Source organism: Onychostoma macrolepis, chromosome 05 (assembly GCF_012432095.1).
Source record: "Onychostoma macrolepis isolate SWU-2019 chromosome 05, ASM1243209v1, whole genome shotgun sequence".
Classification (NCBI taxonomy): Eukaryota; Metazoa; Chordata; class Actinopteri; order Cypriniformes; family Cyprinidae; genus Onychostoma; species Onychostoma macrolepis.
In genome coordinates this window covers 12,324,543-12,348,804 of record NC_081159.1, presented here as the reverse complement: position 1 = coordinate 12,348,804, position 24,262 = coordinate 12,324,543, and the positions used below count along the sequence as shown (strand labels likewise).

At 36.8% G+C, this 24,262-nt stretch overlaps 4 protein-coding genes across 4 annotated transcripts; 2 read left to right on the top strand and 2 right to left on the bottom strand.

The window, feature by feature from the left end:
• Positions 1-3,466: 3,466 nt before the first annotated feature.
• Positions 3,467-11,047, top strand: nos2a (nitric oxide synthase 2a, inducible). Its single transcript, XM_058775977.1, is given in 24 exon segments — positions 3,467-3,620; positions 4,062-4,224; positions 4,309-4,333; positions 4,336-4,399; positions 5,222-5,363; positions 5,537-5,676; positions 5,805-5,979; positions 6,071-6,172; positions 6,351-6,545; positions 6,652-6,734; positions 6,835-6,979; positions 7,076-7,180; positions 7,809-7,858; positions 7,935-8,109; positions 8,221-8,341; positions 8,447-8,525; positions 8,602-8,792; positions 8,905-9,071; positions 9,183-9,393; positions 9,492-9,579; positions 9,677-9,797; positions 9,953-10,126; positions 10,233-10,427; positions 10,534-11,047. Coding segments are annotated over 24 exon segments (3,096 nt in total). The 5' UTR covers positions 3,467-3,474; the 3' UTR covers positions 10,573-11,047.
• A 1,162-nt stretch (positions 11,048-12,209) lies between these two features.
• Positions 12,210-14,567, bottom strand: smn1 (survival of motor neuron 1, telomeric). Its single transcript, XM_058774493.1, has 9 exons — positions 14,395-14,567; positions 14,083-14,154; positions 13,859-13,978; positions 13,573-13,770; positions 13,016-13,177; positions 12,800-12,874; positions 12,565-12,675; positions 12,398-12,464; positions 12,210-12,302 (listed from the first exon to the last, which is right to left on the bottom strand). Exons 1-8 carry the CDS (start codon positions 14,440-14,442, stop codon positions 12,408-12,410), a joined length of 843 nt encoding a protein of 280 aa, XP_058630476.1. The 5' UTR covers positions 14,443-14,567; the 3' UTR covers positions 12,210-12,302; positions 12,398-12,407.
• A 112-nt stretch (positions 14,568-14,679) lies between these two features.
• On the top strand, positions 14,680-16,475 carry hspb11 (heat shock protein, alpha-crystallin-related, b11). The gene is made up of 5 exons (XM_058774495.1): positions 14,680-15,147; positions 15,258-15,364; positions 15,441-15,509; positions 15,585-15,628; positions 15,718-16,475. The coding sequence occupies exons 1-5, from the start codon at positions 15,056-15,058 to the stop codon at positions 15,808-15,810; spliced, it is 405 nt and encodes a 134-aa protein (XP_058630478.1). The 5' UTR covers positions 14,680-15,055; the 3' UTR covers positions 15,811-16,475.
• Positions 16,476-16,603: 128 nt separating this feature from the next.
• mccc2 (methylcrotonyl-CoA carboxylase subunit 2) lies at positions 16,604-23,925 on the bottom strand. Its single transcript, XM_058774492.1, has 17 exons — positions 23,681-23,925; positions 22,951-23,017; positions 22,737-22,821; positions 22,536-22,637; positions 22,310-22,437; positions 22,108-22,220; positions 20,768-20,881; positions 20,630-20,694; positions 20,444-20,543; positions 20,265-20,360; positions 20,078-20,150; positions 19,909-19,985; positions 18,363-18,429; positions 18,058-18,214; positions 17,815-17,929; positions 17,556-17,641; positions 16,604-16,852 (listed from the first exon to the last, which is right to left on the bottom strand). Exons 1-17 carry the CDS (start codon positions 23,816-23,818, stop codon positions 16,735-16,737), a joined length of 1,701 nt encoding a protein of 566 aa, XP_058630475.1. The 5' UTR covers positions 23,819-23,925; the 3' UTR covers positions 16,604-16,734.
• Positions 23,926-24,262: the final 337 nt, after the last annotated feature.

Sequence of the window (24,262 nt, the reverse complement as noted above, 5' to 3'; positions counted from 1 at the left end):
TGTGTATATACAGTCATGGCCAAAAATCGGCACCCTTGGTAAATATGATCAAAGAAGGCTGTGAAAAGTAATCTACATTGTTGATCTTTTATTTAAAAAATTCACAAAAATCATTGTATCATAAGAATTTTAAAACGGGGGGAAATATCATTATGAAATAAATGTTTTTCTCTAATACACATTGGCCACAATCAACGGCAACCTTTTATTCATTTTTTTTTTTTTTAAAGGTTTTCTGACCCCAAGACTCAACTACTTTCTGCAATTCTCCAGCTGTGGTCCTTGGAGAGTCTTTAGCCACTCAAACTCTCCTTCACACCATGCATTAGGACGATATAGACACTAATTCACTAATTTGTGAAGCTCAATTATCTTTTGCTGCACATCAGAAATACATTCTTTGATTTTTCTCATTGTGACGGATGATTAAGGGAATTTGAGCTTTGTTTCCCCTTTGTTTGAGCCTTCTTTTATCATATTTACCAAGGGTGCCAATATTTTTGGCCATGACTGTATATATGGGGGGGGGGGGGGGGCCTATAATTTCTGTTCCCGAAGAAGAAGAAAAAAGTAATACAGATTTGGAACAACATGAGGGTGAGCAAATGATGACAGCATTTTCCTGTCCTTTAAGACAAAGACAAAAGAAAGGTGTAGCATCTGAAATCAATATTAATAGGTTTCTTGAAAGGCCATTGGGCTCACAATAATTATACATCAGATATTTTGCTGCTTATGATCTGTGTTCTACATTCATGTTACCAGCATTTGCTGCTCTTTATTATCATAAACTGGCCAACATAAATCACATTAAACCACACTTCCTTCCTGCATAAAGCAAAAGCTTTTTGGGGGAATTACGTAAAAGGAAATACACTTTACTGTAAAGGCTTAAATAGTTTGTTCTAAAAATAGGTTACTTTTATATTAAACCATTATAAATAACTCACAATCATGATTCACAATAATTCTATTCACTTCAGTTTCTATTGTTTCTTAAGAGTGTCATCACAAGTCACAGTATCAGGCAGGTTATCAGTCCCTGATGTCTGTGTTATTTTTAGTTTACTGTGCATTTCAAATAAACATTGAAGTTAGAATAAGTGAACAGAACAAACAAACTGGTCAAGAAAGACACGTCCATAATTTATGCTGGGCTATTGATGATCCATTTCAATATTTATGTTTAAAACATATAATTATTAGAACATTATTGAAGATGAAGAAACAAATAAGGAAGAAAATTTGTTTCTCATTCATCACATTCATTTTTCATTGCAGCCTTTTCATGGAATTCTATAATGGGTAATTCTACACATACATTTCTTGACAGCAATTCATCATATGTCGAATGAAGAATACATAAATACTTGGAATGAGTCCAGGTTTTTAATTATAGTTTTACCAAGATAACACTGCTTTTCATATTTTAGCTATATAACATGACAACCCACGGTGACATAACAAATTTTATTTCAGACCCGCACTGTTACTGGCATGTGGCAAGCAGAAATAATGCCAAATATGCCTACTTGTGTTTCTTGAAAACACACCTTTGTCTGGTAACACAGATGTAAATGTAGGAAGTCAGTGGAGAGATTCATTGCTTAACACTGTCTGAGATCATCAGATGACGTTGTCCAATGATTGTCTTTTTTGTGCATGCAGCCCAATTCATAAGCATAAATACAGAGGTATTGTCTTTCATGGAAATGCATTTCAAGTGCATCTACCATTAATCCAGCTCCTGTATATTTAATGAATTCTTGTCTATGAGTCCGTAGGCGTGACCAAGAGCAGAGTGGGGAAAAAAGCCCATTTAAGTTACAGAGAAGGAGTTTCAAGATTGAAGATAAACAGATAAGAATGCGGAAATATCAGTGATCTGTCAGGTGGTGATGATTTACTGTTAAGCAGTTAAGCGTCATCAGTTATCGTTAGAAAACTGGAAACTACATTGTGAAGCTGATGACAAATTCAGCATACTACATATTGCATAACTGTTCCCATAATTATAGCATACAGTGCCCCTTGTTGAAAACTCAGGGGCACCCAGAGCCATTACAAACAAAAGGTGAGAGTCTCAGTCGTCTGGCTCATTCGACTTACAATAAGAAAACAGAAACTGGTAGAAACATCCTGCTACAAACTTTTTTCAAACGAAACGTTCATCTGATGTCATCATCTTTACTATAAACGCTAAATACAATGTATTTCACCTTAGTTTTTTCAGGTGATTGTATGTAAGGATATAGGATCAGAAGATCTAAGACAAATTCTTAAATTAGTAATCCCACACCCTCAAACAATGTCATTGTAGTTACATCATAATATGTTAATTAGTCTATAGCTATATGACTAATATGCATATTTTCCAGCAAAAGGTTTCGTGTTGCTTGCAATTCTATAAATCTGTGATTATGGTTCATGAGCGTTTTTCTTTTCATAGTCTTCTTTCTTTTGGGGTTTGAAGCACAAAGGTACAATTGAGCTAGTTGTGAAGGCTAGCTAATGTACTATTTATATTGCTAAGGAAAAGGAAAGGAATTTTACATAAAAGACTATGCTTTCAATTAAGGAAGTTGCTAATGGTCTCATCCTTTTCGGCATCAAGGAATGCATTTACAGGTGCTTTTATTTGGTATAGATTTCATTACAGCTCACACCCTGCTGTCATGGGAGGCAATGATCCACCCATAGTGCATCCTTAACTGGACTATATAATAGGATGTTATGACTGATGACCAGGATATGAAACAGAGTACTACTGCTGTTTAGGTACTGAGAGAGAAATCATACACTTGAAAAAAAGGTAAATACTTAATTTTTTTGTTTCTTTCTTTTTCATTATCTTAGCGTAAGATTTTTTTGCTTTCATTATGTCTTTCCTCTATTTCTTAATTACATTTTTGATGTCAGGTTATAGTGACACTGTAACTGAAAATTACAGAGTAAATCTCTTAGACATATATATATATATATATTATATTTTCAGCAGGATGGGAAAACAAGCCCAAACCACAACCATTTTAACAGACAGTCCCACTGTGCAAACTAAGGTTAGTGAGCCATCTTATATTATGCTAGATTTGATTGTGTTCCTCGGTTTGATTAACAGATTAATTTTTTTTACTCTAGCTGAAAGTGGAAAGGTCGGTCGATCGGCCAGTTCGATGTCCATTTGCTGTTAATTTGCGAAACTACAAGGATGGCTCGACCCACCAAGATATGCTGCATCACACAGCAGTTAAGGTATCGTTAAACTGTAATCTAAATAACTGCATGTTTGAAACAGTTTTGGATTGATGAGAACAATGTTCTTTAGCTTAACACAATAAATAGTATCATGTAGATGTTAAGCAGATGTTATGATATCAACTAAAGATTAAAATGTGAATGAGGTTTTAATTATCGTGTACTTTTAAACCTAGAAAAATTACTTTAAATAAATCGTATTTTTTCCCCCTCCAGAACATGGCCTGCGATTCAAAAACTTGTGAAGGCTCCATCATGAATCCTAAAACTCTGATACGTGGTCCATCCAAAATCCCATCTTCCTCGGATGATATCCTCACCCAGGCAGTGGAGTTCATCGACCAGTACTACAAATCATTCAAAATGTAGGAGCAATGTATACTCTGTACAAAAATAAAGATCATTTAATGGCATTACAATGAAACCATCGCAAATATTCTAAAAAATTAATGAATGATATTATAGGTCAGATTTAAAATAAAACATTTAATTTTATACAATATGTAACAGGGGGAGCCTCTCACCATCCAGCATGACTGAAAATAGTTAAACAGTCTCAACATGTTTGCCATTAGGCATGAGATGTGTGGGTGGAGAGGTGGGGTTCCTGTCAACAGAGTTTCATTTTTATTAGGTTTCCTTATGGATTCAGGAACTCGTCATAGTAGAATAATAGGTGTACTCTTTATTAATGAAAATAGAAATTACGGTAGGCTATTATATTTCGTTCGTCTTGAAAAACAGAGAAGGGAATGTGACAGATCGGTTTACTTTACAAGGTGAATAACTTATTACCTTTTGCGCAGCCCAAATCCAACGGAACACCAGGCTCGGATTGACAAGGTCACACTGGAGATCACCCTGACCGGCTCCTACTCACTCACGGCAGATGAACTCAGTTTTGGGGCCAAACAGGCTTGGAGAAACGCGCCGAGGTGCATTGGAAGAATCCAATGGACCAATTTACAGGTTTGATATCTTTCGCGCAGATTATGGCTAGCACTTCTACATCCATGGTATGCGTTTATACTAACATACGTTTCTTATCTACAGCTTTTCGATGCACGTCAGTGCAAGACCCCGAGGACATGTTTCATGCCTTGTGTACTCATATTAAGTATGCCACAAATGGAGGAAACTTGAGGTAAAGTGAATTTATTTGGGTTGCAACAGTAACCATCAATTCTGTAACTAGTGTTTTTGTGTGGCTAAAAAAATGTTGCGGGAAAAAGTCTTACTGGAGCAAAGTAAAAAAAATTAAAAAAAAAAATTAGCCCAGCAAAGCACCTTATATCCGTTTGGTACATTTTTAAAACCAATGCCTAACATTTCCATAACATTGTTTTTTAACAGAGGTTTTTGATAGGCAACAATATTGCAGTAGATTAAATGTTACAAATCCGTTTTTTCACAGCTGGAAATAGTAAATAAGGTGTGAAAAGCGCAGAAGTCGCATAAATACGTTTCTATCGTTGTACTGCGTGCTTCGGATTATATGAAAATCAATTCAAGTTAGCAGTCTGTCAGCTGCAGTTTTAGGAAACAATCTCAGCAAGAGGTAGATTTTCAAAAAAAATAATAATGATATTATTTATTATTAATTTAATCATTTTGTTTATCAAATAAATTGTGGTTATTTTAAAGAAGAAGAAGAAAAAAACAACAACTCAAAAATGACTTGAGTTATGTTAATATGTAACATAATATATTATGAAAAGCTACAAAAAAATGTATCAATGTATAAATATAGGTGAAATTGTATAATTTATATATTTACAAACTACTCAAAAGACTACTTTGTGTAACTAAGACAATCAAATAAATCTAAATATAGGACCCTATGCACTTACTAAACGGTTTTTTTTTTCAAGCTAAATGTAGGCTACTTTATGTGGTAACGTATTAACTGCTTTTATTCAAGTTTTGTTTCATTGAGGAACTCTTATTTTCTATTTGGTTTTGCCAGGTCTACCATCACTGTGTTTCCTCAAAGAACAGATGGAGAGCATGATTTCCGTGTGTGGAACGGTCAGCTTATAAAGTACGCTGGCTATCAGATGGAAGATGGAAGTTTTATCGGGGACCCAGCGAGTGTGGAATTTACACAGGTAACCAGCAGAGAAGTATTGAGGCTAACAAATATGTCCACTGTTTGACACAATGTCTCACTTTAAAAAATAAAATAAAATAAATTTCAAATGGTATCTGCCAACCAAACCTTTGCCTCTAATAAGAAATGTTCACATATGATAACCGCTGGACATTTTCACTATTTCCATAGTTGTGTATTCAGCTGGGATGGAAACCAAAGTATGGTTGCTTTGATGTGCTTCCACTGGTCCTGCAGGCGAACGGAGAGGACCCTGAAGTTTTTGATATTCCTCCAGAACTGATCCTGGAGGTCCCAATAGAGCACCCAGAGTAAGTGGTTTGGGTCATTCCAGGGAACGGGGGATAAATTAGTTTTCTACATATTTTTGAGGTAACATGAATTTTATATAGCTATATCCTAGAGGTTTCAGACAGTTTTATGCTCTGCATTTGTTCAGGTATGAATGGTTCAAAGATCTAAACCTGAAGTGGTATGCAGTTCCTGCAGTGGCCAACATGCTCATGGAAATCGGTGGTCTGGAATTCACAGCATGTCCTTTCAATGGCTGGTACATGGGCACAGAGATTGGAGTGAGGAACTTCTGTGACAGCCAGCGCTACAACATTTTGGAGGTAGATTGGCTTCACTGTCTCATGATGGTAACTTGGCAATTCCTGATACTTTTGATACTGATGTTTTGCTTTATTGCTTTATGTCTTGTAGCACGTTGGCCAGCTAATGGGCTTAGAGACACGCAAGCTGTCTTCACTGTGGAAAGACCAGGCACTTGTGGCTATCAATGTTGCGGTGATTCATAGCTACCAGGTAAACTGTCCTTCCATTTTTGTCCTGTTATATGCATAATATAAAAATTCTTATTGATTCAAGAAACTTCAGCCTCACTGTTATTGCTTCTGAAATAATTTTCATGAAAATAATTTTGGAAAGTTGATAAAGCCATTCAGATATTTATTGGTCTTCATGTTGTTACATTGCTCTGCAGAAAAAAAAGGTCACCATCACGGACCACCATTCAGCAAGCGAGTCCTTCATGCAGCACTTAGAGACAGAAGTCCGTCTGCGTGGAGGCTGTCCAGCTGATTGGGTGTGGTTGGTCCCGCCCATGTCTGGCTCCCTCACCTCTGTGTACCATCAGGAGACGCTCAACTACATCCTTTCTCCCTTCTTCTATTACCAGGTATCAAACATTATCCCAAACTAATGCTTAACTTTTGAACGGTAATGTTTTATAAAGAAAACTTTGACATTAGTTGCAGTGGTGTAAATGTATGCTGTTTTTAAAGGCTGATGCATGGCTAACACACAAGTGGAAAGATGAGAAGAAAGGACTTTGGAGATGTAAGGTCAGCTTCAAAGGACTCATAAGGTACAGACCAGCAGCTTCTCCAAACAAAACAACATTGCATTACATTCATGCCAACTACCAATGCCATTTAAATCAAAATACTTATGTTCTTTCTTTTTAGAGCAGTGTTTTTTTCTCAAATGCTCATCAAAGCAGTCATGGCCAAGAGGGTGCGCTGCACTGTTCTCTATGCCACAGAAACAGGGAAGTCACTGACCTTTGCCAAAAAGATGAACACTATGCTCAACCGTGCCTTCGAATCCAGAGTAAGAAATGCTGTCTTTAAAAAATGATTTTCTAATATTGTAATAATACCAGATCAGTATATGAACAACAACATTTATTCTTGTTTCCTAATATAGCTGGTATGCATGGAGGACTATGATCTCAGTGAGCTTGAGACAGAGAGCCTTCTGATGGTGGTCACCAGTACTTTTGGCAATGGAGAAAGCCCAGGAAATGGAGTGGTATGGGAATAATATTGCAAATAATTATATATAATATGTAAATATATAAAGTCAATACACTACAAGTCAAGTTTGGGGCCAGCAAGACTTTTTTTTCCAGTAAGTTTTTTAAGAGATTTTTAGGTTTAAGGTTGTGTTTATTTGATAAAAAATACAGTAATAATTTTACTATTGTGAAATATTATTACAATTTAAAATAACTGTTTTCTAAAATGTGATGTAAAGCTGAATTTTCAGCTGCCATTACTCTAGTCTTTGGTGTCACATAATCCTTCAGAAATCATTCTAATATGCTGATTTGGTGCTTAAGAAACTTTTCATATTATTAACAGTGTTGAAAACAGTTCAAAATATTTCTGTAGAAACCATGATACTTTTTTTTCAGTATTCTTTAATGAACATGAAGTTCAAAAGAACAACATTGATTTGAAATATAATTTTTGTAACATTATAAAAACTGACCCCAAACATTTGAATAGTAGTGTATAGAAATACATTTTTTCCAGAGGAATTCAAAATTTGGAATTCTACACATTTTCTTGACACATTAATATTTTCATATTATGACATAATGTAACATATCATATCATGACACATTAATATTACATTAATATTTTCTTTCCCTCAGAGCTTCAAGAAGCAGCTTTTCAACTTGAAAACCCTGAAAAACACTGTCAGGTGTGTAACCACTGCAAAGATTTTTACTCCTCATCACCTGTAGCGCAGAAGCCCTGACTTGCTCTTCTCACTACAGGTACAGTGTGTTTGGCCTTGGCTCACGTGTGTACCCACAATTCTGTGCCTTTGCCCATGCTGTGGATGACAAGCTTGCTGAGCTGGGGGCCAAGCGTCTGACTGCCACAGGGGAGGGAGATGAACTTAATGGACAGGACGAGGCTTTCTCTGCCTGGGCTTGCACTGCTTTTAAGGTTGATGATGTTTCCATGATTCCCTTGGTGCTTGAAAAATATGATTAGTGAACCAAATAAATCAGTCTTCTACTACTATAACAAACGACACATATGTGTTTTTAATTTAAGGATGCATGTGAGGAGTTCAACATTAAAAAACAGCTGAAAGCTGTTGAGCAACATTCAGAAGACTGGGACCCACAGAGATACAGAGTGCAGCATGACAGTTGCACTCTGGACCGAGTTACAGGTACATCTCTACCTCTACATATTAAAACCCTAATGATTCAGTCAATGAAGTTTTATCGAAACTCATGATTTTACAGTATTTACACACATGAATCTGATTTTACAGCACTGTCCGCTCTTCACTCTAAAACTGTGTTTCCTATGACGCTGAAAAGAAGGCAGAAACTGCAGAGTGCTCAGTCAAGGTTTGATTCTACAGCTTCACTACTTAACAAACTTTTTTAAAAATGCTGTTGTTTAACTTATTTATTCTTTTTTCAGTCGTTCTACTATCCTGGTTGAGCTGAAGGCAGATGGAAACACAGAGGCCTTGAATTTTGCCCCTGGAGATCATGTGGGGATTTTTCCAGAGAATTCTCCGGAGCTGGTGGATGGTATCTTGAAGCATCTTCCAGATGTCCCTCCTGTTAACCAAAGCCTTCACCTGGAGTCCCTTTCGGACTCTAGCCATGGTAACTCTCACTAATATCAGTTATAATATACAAATGTAGTTGGGAAATGTTTCTGTTGGGCCCCAAAATCCAAGCTTATTTTTTTATGGATCTTTCCTGTGATGTCTTTCAGAGGAAAAGAGATGGCAGACAGATGAACGTATCCCTGCTTGCACGCTGGTCCAGGCTCTTACATACTTCCTTGATGTCACAACTCCACCTTCGCAAAGCCTGCTGCGCAAACTCTCTACAGTAGCGAGTCAGGAAGAGGATCGCAAACGACTTGAAGCACTTGCATTGGTAATTGCGTTACTTTATAGGAATTTAAATGGGGCACTTGTTTATGCTTTTGTACGAAATTACACATATTTCCAGTTGATGCATTCACAGCCTTCCTCCGTTTCTCCATAGGATTTCCAGGAATATTCTACATGGAAAGACTTCTACAGGCCCACCTTCTTGGAGGTGCTCGAAAAATTTAAATCTCTAAAGGTCTCTGCCGCATTCCTTCTCAGCCAGCTTCCTCTCCTGAAGCCCCGTCTATACTCGGTCAGCTCCTCACTGGACCGTCATCCGAACGAACTACATCTCACTTTATCTGTGGTGGAGTACCACTCCCAGGGTATGAAAGACATAACAAGGACATTGAATAATTCTTTCATAATCAAAAGCCATGTTTCACCAGATGAGAGGATAATGTTCTGTTCTGTTTTATTGTAGGTGGAAAGGGCCCAATGCATTTTGGCACCTGCAGCACATGGCTTAACTCCATCAAAAGAGGACGCACGGTTCCCTGCTTTGTTCACCGGTACTGAAAATCGCATAAAAATACTTATAAACGCATTTTAGCTTTCTGTATTCTGTATCTTAATAACACAGAAAACGTGACTTGCTTACTATTTCAGCTCGGGTGGATTCCATCTCCCTGAAGACCCCAGCGCTCCAGTTATTCTGATAGGAGCTGGCAGTGGTATCGCTCCTTTCCGCAGCTTCTGGCAACAACGTCTCCATGACATGAAAAGACAGGTAACCTATACAAACTAATTTCATAAAGTTTTCATAAATTTCAAACACAAAAGCTTATGATAATGTCTTAAGATAAAGTGAGGTTCTCCACAATATCCTACATTTTGTGTGAGCTGCCTTTAGTTCTTGTTTCTCTTTTAAATTGTCCTAAATAGTTTGTCTTAACTGACTCATTTTTAGGTCTGCAAATTAGTCCTATGACACTGCTATTTGGGTGTCGTGATTCAGAAACAGACCAACTTTATAAAGTAGAAACACTGAAGTTGAGACTCGATGGCGTTCTGGGCCATGTCAATGCAGCTTACTCTCGCCAGCCTGGTAGACAAAAGGTACGTCTCTGAGTCCAGTCAGTCTATTCTATTCATCAGACACATTTACACTGGGATCAGTTTGTGTCTTCTGTCTGTAACTGTAAGCTTGCGTTGTTTGGAGCAGATGTATGTGCAGGATGTCTTGAGGGAGCAGCTATCTGATAAAGCCATAGAGGTTCTACACAAGAACACAGGGCATCTGTATGTCTGTGGTGGCATGAATATGGCCCGAGATGTTGCTTGCACTTTGCAAGATATCCTGGCAAGTAAAACAGGCATGACCATCACAGAAGCTGGAGAATATCTGGAGAAGTTGAAGGTGAGCTCTCAAAATGCATTTAGATACAGTGTTTCAGTCCTCATATCTTTATATGAACTGCTATGTGACCAGTGAATTCATGCCTTGATCATCTTTTTATTGGCAGGTTGAGAAGAGATACCATGAAGACATTTTTGGAGCGTAATGGCAGAGATCTGCTGCATCATATAAAGAAAAATCACAGTTTCACCACACGCTACATTTAATTAGTGTGATTCAAATGTTTTCACTATTTATATTCTTGAACAGTTTTAAACTGATGTATATATAGTTTCTCTGTATCAGTATGCACAAACAAGATGATTGATTGCACACGTACCCTATTGTATGGAGGGTGAAGCTCTGTGATTTATAATGCTCTATTTTAATAGGAAAATGTATGGCTTTAGTTTATTGAGCACATTTCTTTTGTTTAGATTTCATTTCTGAAAGATGCTTCTGACATTTTCTAATGTCTTCTATGTACTGTATGACTTTGGAGACATGCCAACTTAATTGTTCTAAGCAATATGTAACCAGCATTTTATAATTATGTTTTATTTATGATCTTTCTTAGATAATTTGTAGTGAAATGGATTTGATTTAGGACAAATGTATGTATAATTGTATAAATAAATAATTTAAATGACTAAATGAATATATGGTCAGATTTGTATAAAATGTGTGAGATGGTGGGGTTGCAATTAAATATTATCAAAGTCTAAATCTTAAACAGAGAGAAAAAAAAAGACCAAGACTATGGCAGGAATAGGAAGAAAGAAAAAAAGTTAAGACCTTGTCTGAGACCGTTGAAGTGGTTGTAGAAAGAGTGAATCAAGGTTCTCTAAGTTATGGCAAGACAGCAAGCAGATCGTGGCTAGTCAGTTTCTTGCAAGGTAGTGTTTCACAGATTAGAGTGAAGGGTATTCCGTATTGCCTCAAGAGATCAAAGACTTTTTTTTTTCCAAACAATTTATTGAATAATTAAAGCATATAGAGGTTTGAGGTGTCACATGACAATGTCGTCGTGTGTTAACCCACAGGTCAGTTCTTTGAGAAATTTCACCAAATACTGTGACTGCTTGTGAGACCAAGGGGCACAGGGAAGCAAAATAAATGTTTGTTCAATATTTATGAACAAAATTAATGCATGTTTGTGACTTAAACACTTACTCACCAACTCTCAAAAACTAAGCCAATCATTCACTCATTAACAGAACTGCCCAAGAAAATCTTGAAAATGTTTCCCATAATGTGCTAATCTTTCTGAATTTGCTTTCCTGTTCATGTTTCGGGATGCTCATACCAAGGTTACCAGAGACTTCACCAGATCCAGCTTCACGCGTGACAATCGCCAGCTGCCTGACACCAATACCAGTCAATTGATAAGAACATCAGCCTCCAAGGATGGATTTCACAAAAAGGAAACCATTACAAACTAAAGTCCATACCAGATATGGCAAAGAGGAAAAGTTTGTTAAACAAGACTGCCAACTTACACGAGACCTGTGGTTCTCAACTCGAAGGTCCCCCAGTGTCATATATACATTATGAGAATGCCCATGGAGTTAAGATTGTTTTAATTTACATGACTTTTCCAGGTCTAGAAATCCCCTTTTTTTTTTATTTATTTTTTTTTTTAAATGGGCAGGTTGAAATAAAGCCCATAATACTGTGACCTTGAATTTAATATTTTTGACTTTAACCACAGTGACATTCAGCAAATTAATGCTGATGAAATCTGAATTTGTAATGCTTGATCACCATCCCAAAAATATGCACACACACAAACACACTTTGGGAAAAAGCACAATTACTTTTAATTCATTTATTTACAAACCATACAAAATAGAAATCTGAATCAAGCCTGCTGCAGAATCACGTTCATATGCCGCTCTAAACGGAAACAAGTAATAATTCAGTGAACCTAAATCCGAAATTTGAACAAGTCAAAGCAATTTGTAAAAATTCTAAGGTTAATTAAAACCAACCGTTGGTTCTTTATTTCCGATGTGATTTCTTAGATGCTGCAGCCTCTCTACGACCTTGTTTTAAACCCTGTAAACGAGACAAGAGTTTAAGTTGAAGAAAAAACAACCACCAGGTGCACAAGACGACACTTGTGAATAGCAAGTAGTAACAAATAGTAAAACTGTACCAAATAGTATCCCGTGTGATAGCCACTCATGTACCAGGAAATAAGCATACTGCCCAAAGCCTCGTCATCCTCCAAAGAGTCTGGACTCATTGGTGGAGGTGGTGGGATCATCTGGACCAACAATAGATTCATATTTTAGTTAATTTGCTCCATAAAAAGCTGTATGTTTGTAAATGCCTTTACTAGATCACTTTTCATGTAAGAATATGTATAGTTATTTCCAGCTGCTTCTTACTGGAGGACCGGGTGGAATCATTGGAGGCCATCCAGGGAAGAAAGGTCCAGGACCTTCTGATCGTCTGCCATCCATCTGGAGAGAATATCATCTTAGTATTTTACGTGGTGCAATATAAAAACTACTTATCTGACAAGGTAGCGAATTGCTTTGTAATGCTGAATACTGCCTTTCAAAACAAGAAAAGACAGCACCACAGAGATGTTAAATATACACCTTTTGGAAGTGAGGTCCTGGTGGGGGTCCAGGTGGGAAACCAGGAACCCATGATGGAGGCCCCATGGGAGATCTGCCCTTAGATTTGTGCTTCTGATGGCCGGACTGCTGCGGAGTGAAAGATCGATCGCTCTCCTCTGTCGAAGACTCAGCCTCTTTGACCTGCAATTAGACAAATGAACAACAATATTATACAACTGCATTATTAAAGAAACAGTTCACCCAAAAATGAAAATTTGCTGATTTACTCACCTTCAGGCCATCCAAGAAGTACATCAATGTGTTTCTTTATCAAAACAGATTTGGAGAAATAAACATTTCTTGCTCATCAATGGATTCCTCTGGGTGCCGTCAAAATAAGAGTCTAAATTGGTGATTAAACAAGAGATGTAATAATAAATTTCTCCAAATCTCTTCTGATGAAGAAACAAACTCATCTACATCCTGGATGGCCTGCGGGTAGGTAATTTCAGCCAATTTTCTTGTGTGTGTGAACTATTCCTTAAACCCCTCAAATGACTAGTGCCTGATTAAAAACAGTGTCAAATTCTACATACATCCGCCGTTTTCTGAGTGTCTTCATCCAAATCTGAAGCCTCTGTCAGAAGGTCACTGAGGTTTTGCTCTTCCTTATTACCATAATCAGTATAAAAGACCACACAGGTGCCTTTCTCCTGATCGATTGAGGAAATCGTAGCAGCATACAAGTTGCCATCTTCAGACCAGAATGCATAACAGGAGTCCCCAACTTGCCACTATAAAACACATTTCAGTTCATCTGCATTGGCCTGCATTATTTGTATAGCCCAAATCAACTCAAGTACTGACACTATTCACGTTTACCTCTTTATCGGGTGCTGCATTACATCTTTTTCTGCTTTTACTCTTTTTGTTGTTTTTCCGCTTCTTGCCGGGGTTGTCTTTTTTGTGTGGCGTCACATTATCCTCTCCTTTCAATGCATTCTGGTGGGTAAAGGGAGGAGAGAAAAACAACATCAGGGTTACTCTAGAAGCCAAGTAAACTGCAATGTATCAGCTGTATGGTCGCATATTTTAAGCATTATTACCTTGAACGACGCAACCGCTTTATCATATGCTTTAATTAAAGCTGTATCATCCCAAATGTCAGAATCATCACTCTGAAGAGATGGAAGAGATCACTGACCACTGAACTCAGGTGAATGATTTATGCTAGGTTACATATTCCTCAGACGTTGTTACTCCAACTGACTTTAAGACCAAACCACAAGCAAGAAATGTTGGACTTTTAATGTGCGGCCAACAAATGCTAGCTAACGAGCAACAACAATCCGCTATATTTACTCTATAATCTATAATATAAGCATCTTTGACTCTCTTTTAAATGGCTCAATACTCACGTGACCCGTCCCACGACAAAATACGACGTCTTCAGCACCATTTGCCATGGGGATTTTGTATTTAAAATCGTATAACACAATATTTCCCAAGTGCAACGTGCCCCACTGATGTACGCCAGCTGCTGATGACGCTCAAATCATGCGACACTAGATTCGAATCTTTTCAACAAATGGATCTAAAAATGGGGTGAACGATTCGTTCAGGATTCGGACTGAATAGTCCGACCACCGTTTCCGAAGTTCGATTTGGACGAAAGGGTTTTATTACTTAATAGTAATATATAACCACGGAACAGTTGGTTTTCATTAATAGCATATGCAATGTGCAAAAACTTGCAAAATATATATCAATGCGATGGTTCATTTCTAAATTACTTCATGTTTATGAAGTAATCACGGCTTCAACAAACTAGGATTCATGAAATAACAATAAACAGACATGCATATCGCAGATGTCAGAGTCAGGAATAACGGGATAATGCGGTGAACGCGAGGTAAACAACGTTACGTTCTTTGAAACGAACTGTTCAAATGAACCGATTCTCGGTAATAAATCGGCTGCGACACATCGGGTTTACCTGTTGCTTAGCAACTCAGGCTTCCTCCGCGTGAAAATTCCTGCCTCTGGTTTATTTCTGCATGTAACTATCTAACATCCACAATGCTGGACGCTGCTTTAAGTTCATACGGAGCACAGGTCGTGCTGGCTACATCGAGCGATGAGAATCACCCGCCGGAGAACATTATCGACGGGTCTGTAGATTGCTAAAAGCTGGAAGAAGAGCCAGCTAACCTAGCTAATGTTGTCAAAACACTAAACAAATATGTTTTACTGTAACTGTTTTTTGTTTTCATTTCTATAGAAAAACAGAGACTTTATGGATTTCAACTGGCATGTTTCCACAAGAGTTTATTATCCGCTTCCCAGACAACATGAAGATTTTCACTGTCTCCATTCACAGTTACAACAGTAAGTAAAAAACTCAAGCATCTTTATGCAACGGTCTTCAATCGGGTAATGTCTTTACATTCACACTTCATCTCAGTTAAAAGGCTGAGAATAGAAAAGGGCACATCAGACGATGCTGATAAATTTGAAGCGGTTGCAGACACCGGTAAGTGAAACTACTGTGTTATTTTCCATTCATTGATCATTTGAGTGTCATTCACGTGAATATTGTTTGTTTCAGAGTTTGAGCACACAGAGAGTAGCCTACAGGCTAACGATATTCCTGTGAGTTACATTTCAAAGAAATGACTCCTCAGATACAGTAAGACGCTTAAAACCAAGATCTCACTTTTTCCCCTTTCTTTTCTCTTCAGGTAAATGTACTAAATACAACACACTTACGGTTTCTCATACTGTCTGGATATGATCATTTTGTCTCTGTTCACAAAGTTAGTGTACAATCATGAGATGATCTTCATCTGCCATGTCTTTTTTTAAACTCACACGGAGTGGATCACTGTATATTTTTCTTAACAAATAAACATTCTCCTAATTTCTGTTGTTTAGTCTCCTCCAGTGTTGTCAACTAAAATGAAAACAAACATATTAAAAGTTAATTGTGTAAAGCTGAACTAAAACAGAAATATTACATGAAAAACAAAAATTAGAAATGTTACCCTGGCAGATAACTGAAAATAAGTTGAAGTATAAAATTACTAAAACCATAACAAATGAAAACACAAAACAGAAACATTTAAGAACAAAAATGACAAAAATCCATATAAAATACTAAAACCTAAAACGAAAACAGTATAATAAATTATATGGTTTTGTTCAAATTTTGTTAAACAGTAGTGATGCATCTAAATCAACAATACCTTTTGACTTTGAATTATTTAACAGTGTGGATTGAATCATGGAAACAAATTGCTAGCCAGTTTGTCCCACGTGAGGAATTTGATGAAGCTCTAAACTCTAAAGTGTAACAGTGGCAAATGGAAGTTTGGAAATTAAAATGTTTTCTTGGTATTCGAGAAGTGCATTCATATAAGCACATATTCATTTGTTCAAGAACCATGGTTTGTTTAAAAAAATACTACAGGTATGCTTACAATCTTTCTTCCTTTAAAAATGTAGAAACTTCAGATGTTTACTTCTATGTTTCTTACACCAAACAATATTTTGTGATGATTTACGGTCTTGTGTATGAAAGGTACAAAACAACCAGAAATTCACAACTTATGAGACAACACTCAGTGATTGGTTTTACAGATTTTACTGTTGTTTTCAAACATATAAAGACAAAACAAGTCTATAAAGTTAGTGTGTACTGCCCAAAAGACATAGTAAATTGATTTAATTTAAAATTTCTAATCTTTACAAAACCAGATTTACATTCTGAAGACACCGAAGCGTGTTTTCTGTGTTGGGGCGTTGAGAGCAGCGCTCAGACTCAAGCCTAGGACCAGTCGAGTGTCGGCAGGGTCAATGATCCCATCGTCCCACAATCTGAGTAGTAGAAGCAAGTGCAAAAAAGTGAAAATTAGACATTATACTGCGAGGAAAGTAGTAGGAAAAACTCGTTCATATGACACACTCCACCGTTCAAAAGTTTGGGGCCAGTTAAGACTTCTTTTTAAAGAAATAAATACTTAGTATAATACTTAATACTTCATAACTCAGCAAGGATGCATTAAATTGATCAAAAGTGACAGTAAAAGATTTTAAAAAGTTTTCGATTTGAAATCAATGCTATTCTTTTAAACCTTCTATTCATCAATGATTCCTTAAAAAAAAAAAAAAAAAAATCACGGTATAAAAATATTAAGCAGCACAACCGTTTTCAATATTAATATTATACTGTAAGAAATATTTCTTTTAGCAGTAAATCAGCATATTAGAATGATTTCTAAAGGATTATGTGACACTTAAGAAAATTCATCTTTGCCATCACAGGAATAAATAACATTTTAAAATATAAATGAATATAATATGGAAGAAACCATATGTATAAAATACAAAATATTGGCGAGTATTAGAGACTTCTTTCAAAAACATTAAAAAAATCTTACTGAGCCCAGAATTAGCGTATTACACATTAAAGCCATAAAAAAAAATAATAATAATTTTTTTTTTTTTTTTAAATCCACATATCACAGGCATTTTATGTAATACACAATTTTAACATACATATAAATATCTAACTAGTTACCTGGCACTGGAATAATATGGGTTTCCCTCCTCCTCAAAGCGTTTGATAATTGGCTCTTTCATTGCAGCTTCCTGCTCTGCAGTAAACTGGAAAATTAACATTAAAAATGTTACAAGTTAGCTGAGATATACAAACTATATGCCCTTTTAACTCTCAGAAAAATAATCTATAAAAAAATAAATAAAAATCAAACTTAATTTCGCAATCCCTAGAAATGATTCGTAAATTCAGTAAATTTGCTTTGTTTTTCGATTCTTACCTCTTTTCCTTCCCTGGCTTTTTGATCCTTAGTTATGGTGGCCAGCACTGTGGCTGCCTGCTCCCCTCCCATCACAGAGATCCGGGAATTAGGCCACATGTACAGGAACCTGGGGCTGTGAGGTGCACATGCAGATTTTTGAATGAGGTAGTTTATTATGTGTTGTTTAGTCAACTGGACACCTTGAGCATGTTTTTAATTTTGTACCTTTGAAAAATCAAGTTCATTTATAATAAAGCTTACCCATATGCTCTGCCACACATGCCATAGTTCCCCGCACCATACGATCCTCCAATGATGACGGTAATCTTAGGCACATTGGCACAGGCCACAGCGGTCACCATTTTAGCTCCATCTTTAGCAATACCTCCAGCCTCATACTCCCTGCCAACCATGAAACCTGATAAAAAGAGACACATCAACATCATGACGTTAATGGCAGCAGCAATTTCACTAGTCACATGTATGATTCTGTGCTGACTCAAATCAGTATCAGCACTGTATTGTAACACTAAATTTATATGTTCAGATGAAGCATACTTACTGACCTGTAATATTTTGAAGAAAGAGCAGTGGAATGTTTCTCTGACAGCAAAGCTCAATGAAATGAGTTCCCTATAAAATACATTTTTAAAAAATTTAAAAATGAAAAATATTTCCAGAGATTTTTAGCAATCATTTAAAAGTATACACTTTCACTGTATGGAAAAAAGCTTCATGGAAGATGCTACCAACCAATAATTTTGGTTTAAGAGTAGATTATGAATTTTCATTTTTGTGTGTATTATCTAACTGAAGCACAATGCGTTTTAGTGCCACATTAAAAAAATAAAATAAATAAAAATAAATATTACAAGATTAAAGTCGTAATATTTTGAGAATAAAGCCAATGTACCACTATGATAATAAATATTTTGAGAAAACAGTCAAAATTATGCAAATATATTCATAGCAATACGAGAATAAAGTCAAAATATTTTGAGAATAAAGTAAATATTTTGAGAATAAAGTTGAAATTAAAGTTGACTTTATTCTTGTAATTTTGACTTTTTTCTCAAACTATTACGACTTTAATCTCGTAATTTTAGATTTTTCTTTTTTTTTTAATGTGCCACTAAAACACTGTCGTAGAAAGTAGATTGTAAATTTAGGTTTAGTTTTTTATTGTAGTAAAATATAATGTGTTAGTAATTCCAAAAGTTTTAAATAGTGTCACACAATGGAACATTGCAATATTGATCCATAAGATGGATCAATATTGCAATGTTCCATTGTGTGACACTTCCTTAAAGGGGTGGTTGGTTTTATGAGATGCAGTCTAACATGTGTTAATGCTTAGTTTTAAAAAAAACTGCTACTGCTTCTGTTAGCTTTTAATATACGGTTTTATCCTGATTAAATCTTTAATACGGTACGGCAACCGCATGTGTGTCCATGTTTAACGCTTCTCATAGCTATGTGAAAAATATCTGTAAAGTGTTTAATTGGACCACAGTTTATTGGAGCTGATGAGCTGTTGATCTGAATAAGAGAGAGATTCAGAGCAGAGCGTGTGCAGAGCAGGGGACGCGAGGAACAGGATTAAGAACCGCTGCTTTAGAACATTGATTTTGAAACTTGTGAATCCATTATTGTTAGAAGACAGAATCGCGATTCATATATGAATAGATGTTTTCTTGCACCCCTAGTTTTGACGGCATGGCAACAACTCTTCCTCTTCTCTAAAGCAGCGCAACATGGCCTCGCCCCCTTTGCAGCATGTTCCCGGGGGGCGGGGTTTATCTGGGTTTGTGACGTCACGAACCCGGGAAGTAACTCGTTGTAGGCCATTAAACTGCCTTAATTTTAAAAGACGATGTCTCTATTTGCATTGAAGTTTCAGCGTCATAACATTGCAGATATTATATTCAAACAGCAACATTATACACTAACTAACGTTAAAAAAGTGGAATCGCAATCAACCACCCCTTTAATACAAAATTTTGTTCTAAATATTCTCAATATTTCTTTACATTGCGTTGCACTGGAAGTTGACTGATTAGACCAATGAACTTGAAGCATTAAAGGTCAGAACAATGATCAGGAGATGCTCACCTTCTTTGCAGATTCTGAGAACAGCACACCATTATTGCCAATAATTCCCACAGGATAACCAAATATCCGTGCGAAACCTTGAAAGCAAATGAAGAAAGCCAGAACAAAGTAAGAAAGAAATCATTTTTGAAATTCAAATGCAAAAAGATGTTTATTGAAAAATGTCCACCTGTGACGAGTGTGTCTCCATAGAAGGCCTTGAATTCGTCAAATTTGCTGCCATCAACAATACGAGCAATAAGCTGAAATTGATAATTACCTGTAATTAGCGATAACCTGAAATTGATAATTACTTCTGTCTGTTGAGGCAACATTTCAATAGGCTTGTATTCCAGTGATCAAATTGTGGCCAGTACCTCTCGAATGTCAAAGTTGCGTTTGAGGTTGTCTCCCACAATACCATAAAGCTCATCGGCAGGAAACAGAGGAGCCTCAGGAGCTTCAACAGTGACCTAATAAGCAGTGGACAAATGAAAGAAGATCAGCATCAAGTCATGAAGTGTTTTTGAGAAGACAAGAGCAGTTGTGTCCTCACATCAAGATTCTTCTTGTAGTTCAGGTTTCGTACAGCTTTGCGTGCAAGATGAAGGGCGTGATTATCATCCAGGGCATAATGATCAGTAACACCCGACTTTCTGAGGGGAAACAAATGTAGAAAAATATATTAATCCAATCAAGCTCAAAGGAAGTGTTTATGTGGACATACAGATGTTTCTCTAACCTGCAGTGAAGGTCTGCACCTCCCAGGTCTTCAGCAGACACCTCTTCACCTGTAGCAGCTTTTACCTGTTGAATACATTTACCATTGATGAACGTAAGCAGAGTGTCAAAACATGCCCTCTAGGACATTAACACATACCAGCGGTGGTCCACCCAGAAAAATGGTCCCTTGTTTGCGTACTATGATGCTCTCATCAGCCATCGCAGGCACATAGGCACCCCCTGCTGTACAGGAGCCCATCACAACAGCAATCTGAAACATATGGGGTACATTTGATCCACCATGACGAATCAGCTCCCTTTGAGATGATTAAAAGCAAAGCCATATGTCAATTAACAAACAATATTTTATATTCATTTGCATCTATATAGTCATAAATGGCTTATATGAATGGTTCTCAAACTTTTGGACTCAAAGGCATCCCAATGTCTGACACAATTAAGCTGAAATGATGAGAACGCTGCTTTTCTGAATTTTTTAATAATAGAAACTGGGAGTGTTTATAAATTAAACTAGCTAAGATTAATTTTGTAATTCTGGAAGATTCAAAATACTGATTCTGAATGTTCTTCAATAAAAAGAATAGTTATTAAGGGGATAGGGACAGCAACACAACTGAAATGTTCCCAGATCCAGAAACGTAGTAAGAACATCGATAAAACACTCCATATGACATCAGTGGCTCAACTTTAATTTTGTGAAGCTACGAGAATACGTTTTGTGCACAAAGAAAACAAAAATAACAATTTATTCAACAATTCTTCTCCCAGAGTTACGGTCTTTCACCATTTTGGAGAGTACCACGACGCGTGCGTTATGTTCTGGGGAAAACACGCACATGTGTTGTGGTACTTTCCAAAATGGCGGAAGACGGTAACTTGGGGAGAAGAATTGTTGAATAAATTATGTTATTTTTGTTTTCTTTGCGCACAAAAAGTATTCCTGTAGCTTCAATGTCCTTACTACGTTTCTGGGTCTGGGAACATTTCAGTTGCATTGCTGTCAATGCAGGATCAGAGAGCTCTCAGATTTCATCAAAAATATCTTAATTTGTGTTCTGTAGATGAACGAAGGTCTTTAGGGTTTGGAACAACATGAAGGTGAGTAATTAATTTTCATTTTGGGGTAAACATTTCACTTAAACATTATCTTATCATTACATCTTGACTTTTTGTAAAGCAACTAATCACATTTCGTTTTGTGCTGCGTCAGGTTTAGGGGAGTGGAAATTTCCCCACAATAACAGACCGGTGTGTAAACCTCTTGGATGCATTTTAAAAAAAAGTTTATGCTGCGAACTTTACATATTTCACATACATCAAAGGACTGGGATTGGGAAATGCTGTTTTAGTACAATTATTATTATTATTTTAAAAAAAATATATATATATATATATATTAAAATATCCAATGCCCCCTTAAAATTTTGCTGGGCCCCCCTGGTTAGGAACCACTGGCGTATATGAAAACAAAAAGACCTGTGCAATGCCCTCCGAGGAAAGGCGAGCCTGGTTGAAGAAGATGCGTCCAAAGTGATCTCTGTCTGGGAACACATCTGCCTGTCTGGGTAAATTGGCTCCTCCAGAATCCACTAGAGAAAAACAGGTCAGAGATAAAAATAAAAGTATTAGTAAGAAAATGTTATTCTACACAGAATATGAACCCTCTGAGAGAACTCACCAAGATATATGCATGGTAGATGGTTTTGCTGTGCAATCTCTTGGGCGCGCAAGTGCTTCTTCACAGTGACCGGATAATAGGTTCCCCCTTTGACAGTAGCATCATTCGCAACTATAATACATTCCACCCTGTGAGGTGCAGACATGGTGTTATGAACTATAAACTCCTGCATGTTATTAACAGATGTAACAATACATACATATTGATTGTATTGTATGTTGCTCACCCTGACACCCGACCAATACCAGTGATTATGCCTCCTGCAGGAACCTCCTCTTTACCATATAACTGATAGCCAGCAAACTGGGAGAACTCAAGAAACGGAGACCTACATTCACACAAAGAAAAAACGTTCAGTGTGAATAGACAGAAACATTTCAATCATGACATTTTAGTTGTTTGTTTATAAAAATGACTTTGTTCTTACCCAGGGTCCAACAGTCTGTCGATGCGTTCCCGAGGCAGGAGCTTTCCTCTGGATGTATGTAGGTTTCTTGCTTTTTCTCCACCTCCTTTGAAAGTGGCAGTGTTGTGTAAACATTAGTGTCAGGAAATGTGCTAATGCTGCCACAAACTACCTTTATGTAAAATTCATTCACTGTGTTTAGGAGTATCAAATTAAATACTTCAAACTCGCTCACCAAGTTTGATCTTTTCTGCCCTGTCCTTCAACTCCTTCACCAGCGCTTGCATTCGCTCATAATTTTCCTACAATATGAAAGATTTCTAGATGGTCAATAACCATATTCAAAGTTTATTATATAAATAATTAGCCCATGACAAAATTCCTAAATATGGTTCAATCAAGCCTCATCAGACAGCTTATGGAGGTGACAAAAAAACAGTATTTTTCATATTGTATATCACACATGTAGCAAGAGCAGCAACAGTTTTCTTCGCTAAGCCTGTGTGACCTTGGCAAACTCATAGCAGGTGAAATATGAAAAGAGAACTGACTTTAATATTGTTTTCAATGTCGGTGTTGGCATAACGCAGGGGCCCCTAACAAAAGAGGTATACTTTTCAAATGAAACTTTTGCTTCTTATAGAGAAAACTAGTCATGTTTTTTTTAAAGATTTTCTCTCTCACACAGGTATATGAAATATTAAGATGTGCTCTTAAAATACATATTTCTGTTTTGAATGCTAATCACTGATCTGTAATAGAGAACATTATATTGCTCAGTAATTCTAATAACATATTTTATACTGACGCAGGCACGAATAACTAAGAGAATGTACTTTTTTAACGGTTGCAGCAGTGTTGCATGTAGTGCACAAGGACACGACATGCACGACTCCCGAGGCAGAAGAACCCCCACTGCCGGCAGGCTGTAAGAACTTGAGTCCGAGGCTTCATTGGCGGCCTACCTGAAAGACCGGAGACTGTGAATCGGGCTGCGAGCCCACTGTTGCCACTTTGTCCGCATGATATAACCTGGAAACTGCAGCATTTACACTCCTGTTCCGAATGAGGGAAACCACCGGTCTAACATAGTGCAGAATCATGGTTCATCCTCTAACTAACAGGTCTAAGGACGAAATCAACATGCAACGTCCCCTGACCTCACCGCTTAGATCGGACAGCAAACGGTTAACGTTAACATTCCCCTTTCCTTGGCTTAGCCAATGAAAACTGGCGAAATTGTAACAGCCCTTTTTCTGTTGACAAGCACTAGCATACAGTCTCTGTCCTATTTCCATCACACTGCCTTTGTAAATATTTAGGCAAGAAAGTTTATTTTTCTGAGAAAGATGTATTTTTCTATTTTATTAGAGAAAGATTACCACCAAATGTGACCTTTATTGTTAATCTTTGTTTGATTATGGGGAAGTACCATATGCATAAACAGAAATGGGCTAAAGGAAAAACTTTTTGTTTGTTTTGTTATTTCAGATAGACGTGAAACATTATATTGATTTACTACTTTGGTTGAAAAATAGCACAGCAAA